This window comes from Brachionichthys hirsutus, chromosome 3, assembly GCF_040956055.1.
Source record: "Brachionichthys hirsutus isolate HB-005 chromosome 3, CSIRO-AGI_Bhir_v1, whole genome shotgun sequence".
Classification (NCBI taxonomy): domain Eukaryota; kingdom Metazoa; phylum Chordata; class Actinopteri; order Lophiiformes; family Brachionichthyidae; genus Brachionichthys; species Brachionichthys hirsutus.
In genome coordinates, this window is record NC_090899.1 from 334666 (window position 1) to 342257 (window position 7592).

Consider the following 7592-nt stretch of genomic DNA (forward strand, 5'->3'; position numbering starts at 1 on the left):
ACCGGTGACATCATCTCCTCTGAGCTCAGGTGAACTCCCCCTTCAGGTGTTTCCAGAGCCCCCTGCTGGTCGTCGGACCAGCGCCCCCGGCCTGGACTTCCGTTTTGTGCTGCCTGTTTTTCTGGACTTCTCTTTTGTGCTGCCTGTTTTTCTGGACTTCTCTTTTGTGCTGCCTGTTTTTCTGGACTTCTCTTTTGTGCTGCCTGTTTTTCTGGACTTCCGTTTTGTGCTGCCTGTTTTTCTGGACTTCCCTTTTGTGCTGCCTGTTTTTCTGGACTTCCCTTTTGTGCTGCCTGTTTTTCTGGACTTCCGTTTTGTACTGCCTGTTTTTCTGGACTTCCCTTTTGTGCTGCCTGTTTTTCTGGACTTCCCTTTTGTGCTGCCTGTTTTTCTGGACTTCTGTTTTGTGCTGCCTGTTTTTCTGGACTTCTGTTTTGTGCTGCCTGTTTTTCTGGACTTCCGTTTTGTGCTGCCTGTTTTTCTGGACTTCCGTTTTGTGCTGCCTGTTTTTCTGGACTTCCGTTTTGTGCTGCCTGTTTTTCTGGACTTCTGTTTTGTGCTGCCTGTTTTTCTGGACTTCCGTTTTGTGCTGCCTGTTTTTCTGGACTTCTGTTTTGTGCTGCCTGTTTTTCTGGACTTCCGTTTTGTGCTGCCTGTTTTTCTGGACTTCCGTTTTGTGCTGCCTGTTTTTCTGGACTTCTGTTTTGTGCTGCCTGTTTTTCTGGACTTCCGTTTTGTGCTGCCTGTTTTTCTGGACTTCTCTTTTGTGCTGCCTGTTTTTCTGGACTTCCGTTTTGTGCTGCCTGTTTTTCTGGACTTCTCTTTTGTGCTGCCTGTTTTTCTGGACTTCTGTTTTGTGCTGCCTGTTTTTCTGGACTTCCGTTTTGTGCTGCCTGTTTTTCTGGACTTCTCTTTTGTGCTGCCTGTTTTTCTCATGAACCCCTCTAACCTGGGCGGGGCAGGAAGAGGAAGTTCTCCTGATCACATTGTGCTCTGAACGGGCCTGTTGAGCCAGCCATCAGCTGATCAATAAATAAAGAGGCTTCTGTCTGGGGGGGGGGGGGGGGTCAGCCAAAAGTAGCAGAACCCTGAGGCCATCAGACAGAACCCAGCGGGCCCAAACCTGCGGCCCCCAGAACGATATGAAAGTCTTTATCTGGTTATTCATGTTATAAATATATGTGAGTAATCTCTCTCTCTCTCTCTCTCCCCCCCCCCCCAGCCGGTCAGACAGATGGCCGTCCACCATGAGCCTAGGTTCTGTCCCAGGGTTCTGCCTGTTAAAGGCAGTGTTCCCTCTTCCTGCTACGCCTGTAAAGCGTCTTGAGACGACTTCCTGTTGTGATCTGGCGTTATAGAAATAAAATCAATAATCAAACATCCCAGATGTGGTTTGACCCGCTTTGGACCCGTTCACACCTGCTGCTGCTAAAACCCAGTCGTTTGGTGAACTTTGAACTTGAGAGTTGTGACGACAGTCATTTGACAGCGCCTGGTTACCGTTGGCAACGGGAGGAAGTGACATCATCTGAACATCTGGTACCAGAACCGACCACGGGCAGGTTTGTTTATTTTCATCAGAAGTAAATCAGAGTCTTCTGAAGCCATCGCCATGGCAACTACACAAAATGACCAGACGAGCAAACATGGAGCACAAACAACAACAACAACAACAAACAACAAACAAAACAAAACAAAACAAACAAACAAACAAACAAACAAACAAACAACAAACAAAACAACAAACTGAAACGCTCAGAGACCTTCATCACTGGATGATGATGAAGAATAGGACCTGATCCTCTCCCTGACTTGCTGACAGACCTGTCTGTCTGTCTGTTAGCCCGTCTGTCTGTCTGTTAGCCCGTCTGTCTGTCTGTTAGCCCGTCTGTCTGTCTGTTAGCCCGTCTGTCTGTCTGTTAGCCCGTCTGTCTGTCTGTTAGCCCGTCTGTCTGTCTGTTAGCCTGTCTGTCTGTCTGTTAGCCCGTCTGTCTGTCTGACACATTTCTGCTTCCTGATCACGTGACTGTTTTATCGCTGATAAATAAGTCAAACATCCAGCTTCACTCCTGACCGAGACTTCCTGTAGGAACTACACGCACACGCACACGCACACGCACACGCACACGCACACGCACACAGACTCTCCCCTCCCCCCGCTCGTTTCCTTCCTGCAGGACAAAGCAGCCACGCTGCCGTTAACGGACACGCACCAGAACGCACCGGAACGCACCGAAACGCACCGAAACGCACCAGAACGCACCGGAACGCACCGAAACGCACCGAAACGCACCGGAACGCACCGGAACGCACCGGAACGCACCGGAACCAGGTGTTCTGGGCCCGCACCGAACACACTCGCTGTATAAACGCTCCCACCCGTTTTCAACCGGAACCCGAGTCGAAGTCTCCGTTTCCCGTTTCTGAGCTCCGTGAACTTCTCCCGCCCTTTGACTGCCGATCAAAGCACCGATCACCGATCCGATCACTGATCGATGTCTACCGGCAGCCATCGATCACCGCTGCAACATCTGCAGTAGCGGGACAAACCCGGGTGGATACAGATGTGCGCGAAGTGAGCCGGGGTTCGTCTAATCGATCACATCAGAGCTGTCTGATAAGGCACGGCTTATCAATAAGCCATAATCGATCATTAAAGTCGCCGTGCACGCGCTCCGGACCCCCCCTCACCTTCAGGTTGATTTCCTTCATCCTGTCCTGTCTTCTGCTCTCCAAGAGCCGGGACATCCCCTTCACCAAACCAATCGCACCTAATCGATCAGCTGATCACCGGATAATCTATTATTAATGAGTAATAACTCCTGAATAATGGGCTCTGGTCCCGGAGTAGTCCGCAGTGTAACGGGGGGGCGGAGCAACGGGGAGACGGAGAGGTCCGCTACTTACTTCTGACCAATCACGGCTCAGCACGCTGCCTCACGGTTCAGCCAATCATCTCACAGCACACACCCTAAGCCCGCCCTGAGCCATCTGTTAGGGGGCGTTTGTTATCCCCACCAGGGTGGCGGTGGTGATGTGGCGGTGTGGAGTCAGTCTCCATGACAACGTGTCACGTGTACTGCCGCATGCAATAAGGAAACTGGCAGAAATCACGTGACCATAAAGACGCGCCATCAGGAGGATCCGTTAGCCCCGCCCCCCTCCAGCGGAGGGGACGACGTGGAACCCGCAGCGACACCGCCCCTCTGGGCGGCGCTGGTACGGAAATCAAACGAACCAGCAATTTAACAACGGAAACACAAAGAGGAAGCGCAATAAGGGGAAAAAGGAGTGACGTCACACGGCGCGGTACCCACGCATACTGCAGTAGTACTACACAAACTCAGGTGAACATGTAATGCGAAGGTATTCCAAACTTGTTGTTGTTGTTGTGTTATTAAATAAATACTGTAATAAAGGTATTCATGTTGTAATTATTCAATACTGAGCCAGTGATGCAGTTAGGAGAGGCAGGTGAGCAGGTGAGCAGGTGAGATCGCTCCTCACCTGCTCACCTGCTCATGCAAAGAAAAACGTAAGATACAAAATAAACTTCATAGTTATATTCATCTGTAATGAATGCTAATGCTCCGCTGCATTAGCATCTGTAATGTAATCTGTAATGTAATGTGTAGTACTGTGTAGTACTGTGTAGTAGTGTGTAGTAGTGTGTAGTACTGTGTAGTACTGTGTAGTAGTGTGTAGTACTGTGTAGTACTGTGTAGTACTGTGTAGTAGTGTGTAGTAGTGTGTAGTACTGTGTAGTAGTGTGTAGTACTGTGTAGTAGTGTGTAGTACTGTGTAGTAGTGTGTAGTACTGTGTAGTACTGTGTAGTACTGTGTAGTACTGTGTAGTAGTGCGTATGAACTCACCTGTCTGTGAGCGGCCATCTTGCAGAGGACGTTGTCCCAGAGTTCCTCTTCCTGTCTCCTCCCCCGATGATGTCATCAGGTAGCGGTTCTGGACCGTCAGCGTTAGCTGCTAACGGCGGCGCAGACTCGGATCCTCCTGCTAATGAGGAGCTGATAACGGTAACGAATAACGATCAATAACTGATCAGACAGAAATGAGGAGAGGAGAGGCCTACCGCTCAGAGGTCGGAGGTCGATCAGACGAAAAAGAGACGCCCGAGAAGAGGAGGAGGAGGAGGAGGAGGAGGAGGAGGCGGCTGGTGCTGGCTGGTACAGAACACGCTGCAGCTGCTCCACACAAAGAGAGCTTGTGTCCTTCAGACACCTCCTATCTCCTTTCCTTTACGCCTCCTCTGCTCCTGTACCTCCTTCACCTCCTCCTCTGCTCCTGTACCTCCTTCACCTCCTCATCTGCTCCTGTACCTCCTTCACCTCCTCATCTGCTCCTGTACCTCCCCATCGCCTCCTCTGCTCCTCTACCTCCTTCACCTCCTCCTCTGCTCCTGTACCTCCTTCACCTCCTCATCTGCTCCTGTACCTCCCCATCGCCTCCTCTGCTCCTGTACCTCCTTCACCTCCTCCTCTGCTCCTGTACCTCCTTCACCTCCTCCTCTGCTCCTGTACCTCCTTCACCTCCTCATCTGCTCCTGTACCTCCTTCACCTCCTCATCTGCTCCTGTACCCTCCCCATCTCCTCCTCTGCATCTCTTTTTACTCCTCTTTTCCTCTGATGACTCCTTCTGACCCCCATCTACTCCTTCCTCTTCCTTTCATCACCTCCTTCGCTCATCCTGCAGGTCCTCCTCCCCCCCCCCCCCCCCCAACACCACTTCCTTCTCCTTTGAAACTCCTCCCTCTTTTACCTGAATTCACCTGAAATTTACTGACTTCTCCTCCTACACCTCCTCTTCTGTCTTTACAAATGTAAAAATATATATATGATATGTAAATTATATATTACACATATTCTATTTATAACATGTTATATATACAGTAAATACATTATATATATTATATACAATATATATATATATATATATATATAGTATATATTTAAATAATGCAGTACTTCAGGAGGGTTTGTATTAAAATTAACAGCAGGTTAAATAAAAAGGATGAAATACTGAATGCAGTACTCTCACTACATACAATATACTACTTCCGAAAACGTTTCTTTATTTTGTTTACTACGTCATAGAGACAATATAAATACAGACAAGCAGTAAATGTGATACTTATATGCCATGTTATTCTAAATACTACTGTACTACGTATATTATTCGATATACAGGACCTGTAGTATTGATTTCCCGAACGTTCGATCGGAGACTTCCCCTTTAAGAGGGATTCACCTTTAGCACACCTGAGCTCCACTTCCGCATATCGACAACAACATCAGAAGAACGAGAGGAAGAGAAAGAACGACAAGAGGAGGAAGAGGAGGAAGAGGAGGAAGAGGACATCAGCCTATCGGTGAGTCTTTATTGATCATCTTTACCTTTGTGACGTCAGGTCCGTCTTTGTTTGCATGCTAACGCCTTAGCTTGTTAGCTCGGCCCAGCTGATCGGTTTCCTCGTTGATATTGATGATGACGTGTCACAACAGGTCGAAGCACCGACTGAAATACGTCACCGACCGTGGGCGGGTCTAACGGCTGCGCTGTGACGTTGATACATTGATCGATGCAAATGATCACACACAGTTTCACAGCTCAGCTGTCTCACCCACCTGTCTCTGGGAGTGAGACGGGGTGCGTCCCGTCTCACCCCACCTGTCTCTGGGAGTGAGACGGGGTGCGTCCCGTCTCACCCCACCTGTCTGGGAGTGAGACGGGGTGCGTCCCGTCTCACCCACCTGTCTCTGGGAGTGAGACGGGGTGCGTCCCGTCTCACCCCACCTGTCTCTGGGAGTGAGACGGGGTGCGTCCTGTCTCACCTTCCGTCTCCAGGATGATTACAACATGATTGTTGCTGGTGCTGTTAAATATTTTCCTCTGACAGACGATTGGCCGGGACACGCCCCTACCTGACAGGAAGTAAGAAGATGGACGACGGTGGGGGGACAAAACCCAGACAGCCCAGCACCCTGCAGTGGCCCGGAGACCGACAGGCAGGTGGACAGACGGGTGGACAGGCAGGTGGACAGACGGGTGGGCAGGTGCGGCAGGACGACGGGCTCAGTGTCAGGTCGGATAATTCTGTACGCGAGGCAGCGAGTTGGACAGAAAGCGAGCGTGAGCTGCTGTCAGGCAGTGGGAGGAGAGTGGGAGGAGCTGAGGAAGAGGAGGGGGCGGGGCTTATGCCACACCTGGAGGAGGAAGAGGAGGAAAAGCATGACGAGAACCACCTGCCAGACAAGGCAGCTCAAGTGTTCAGTCCAGCGGTGACTGTCCTCCGTTCCCCCGCCTCACCGCGACACAGTGATGCATTCTGGGAGGTGGAGTCAGAGAAGAGCCCCTTCCTGGGGCCCCGTGGCGTTCCCCAGGACTACAACCATCATGGCTTCCAGTATGAGTGGCGTGAGGACGCCCCTGCCTCGTGTAAGTCAACGGTTTCAAGGCGTGGCCTCGCTTGAGGTGGGCGGGGGCCCTAACATGTCCGTCTCTCTCAGGTGTGCAGACCTGTCTCAGCAGGGGCGCCCTGAAGTGGGGCGTGTCACTGATGATGTCAGCGCTTTTCTTCCCCTTCCTGGTCTGGGGGGGTTTCGTCTTTCTGCCATTTGATGCCCCTTTTCTGGATAGCGCCCCCTCAGGGTCGTCTACACGCTGCGCTGCTCCGTGTTCGCCGCCATCCCCATCGTCCTCGGTGAGCACGACGCCCGTCTGTCTGTCTCCCACCTGTCTGTCCCTCACCTGCTTGTCTCCCACATTCCTGTCCCTCACCTGCCTGTCTCCCACATTCCTGTCCCTCACCTGCCTGTCTCCCACCTGTCTGTCCCTCACCTGTCTGTCCCTCACCTGTCTCGTCTCAGGTTGGCTGGTCCTGGGCATCAGTCGGCTCAGGTTTGGAGCATTCCGACCTCTGGTTGAGGACAACATGAAAGAGGCGGAGCTTCAGGAGGTCACCGGTGCATCAACGCTTCGTCTCTGACAGCGTCTCGCTGTTCCTCATCTACTTCCTGCAGCTGGTCGTCATGGCGATGTACCTGAGTCAGGAGCAGCTGAAGCTCGTCCCGCTGCTGACCATCGTCTTCGCCGTCGGACGGTGAGATTTAAACCCAGCTGTGGACTTCACCTCCGCTGCAGTAGGGGGCGCTAGCTGCTGCTAGCTGCTCGTAGGACATGGGTCACACGGATCCGCCCACCCTTCTAACTCCGGGTGCGTTTGATTCGCGTCTCCAGGCTGATCTACTGGGTGGCTGCAGCTTTCGGCAGCAGCATTCGTGGTTTTGGTTTCGGCCTCTCCTTCCTGCCGAGTCTCGTGATGATGGTCGCCAACGTCTTCTTCATCTTCACCATGGATTCGTCCGGGTCCATCTTCCGCCTCCCGCTCCTCCCGAGGAGGCGCAGCCTCCGCCTCCACCCCCCGGCAGACAGAGGTTCTGGGGATGAGAGCTGATCGCTCGTCAATAACCTTTCTGGTTTCATCGATTACTTTTTTCTAATAAACGTTTTATATAAATATTTTAAACTCGGAGATAAAAGATGAAAAAGTGTTTAAAATGATTGTTTTGGATGTTA

General features: G+C 51.4%; 2 protein-coding genes and 1 pseudogene across 2 annotated transcripts in view; 1 reads left to right on the forward strand and 2 right to left on the reverse strand.

Annotated features, from left to right (window-relative positions):
• Positions 1-2748, reverse strand: part of LOC137910214 (rho guanine nucleotide exchange factor 2-like) — a 12950-nt gene extending 10202 nt beyond the window's left edge. The window contains exon 1 of the mRNA XM_068754651.1: positions 2692-2748. Within this exon, the coding sequence (XP_068610752.1) occupies positions 2692-2748 (57 nt within the window). The remainder of the gene's footprint in view (positions 1-2691) is intronic.
• A 2567-nt stretch (positions 2749-5315) lies between these two features.
• LOC137916757 (transmembrane protein 79-like) lies at positions 5316-7107 on the forward strand. Its single transcript, XM_068759726.1, has 4 exons — positions 5316-5385; positions 5914-6452; positions 6524-6717; positions 6884-7107. The coding sequence occupies exons 2-4, from the start codon at positions 5957-5959 to the stop codon at positions 6950-6952; spliced, it is 759 nt and encodes a 252-aa protein (XP_068615827.1). The 5' UTR covers positions 5316-5385; positions 5914-5956; the 3' UTR covers positions 6953-7107.
• Positions 7108-7176: 69 nt separating this feature from the next.
• Positions 7177-7592, reverse strand: part of LOC137913418 (GON-4-like protein) — a 9211-nt pseudogene continuing 8795 nt past the window's right edge.

Excerpts from the sequence above, each read along its gene's own strand:
- LOC137916757 (XM_068759726.1), top strand. The coding sequence starts at position 5,957 with ATGGACGACGGTGGGGGGACAAAACCCAGACAGCCCAGCACCCTGCAG. Across the intron at positions 6,453-6,523 it reads TGAGGACGCCCCTGCCTCGT|GTGTGCAGACCTGTCTCAGC; the intron begins GTAAGTCAACGG and ends CGTCTCTCTCAG. Across the intron at positions 6,718-6,883 it reads CGCCATCCCCATCGTCCTCG|GTTGGCTGGTCCTGGGCATC; the intron begins GTGAGCACGACG and ends GTCTCGTCTCAG.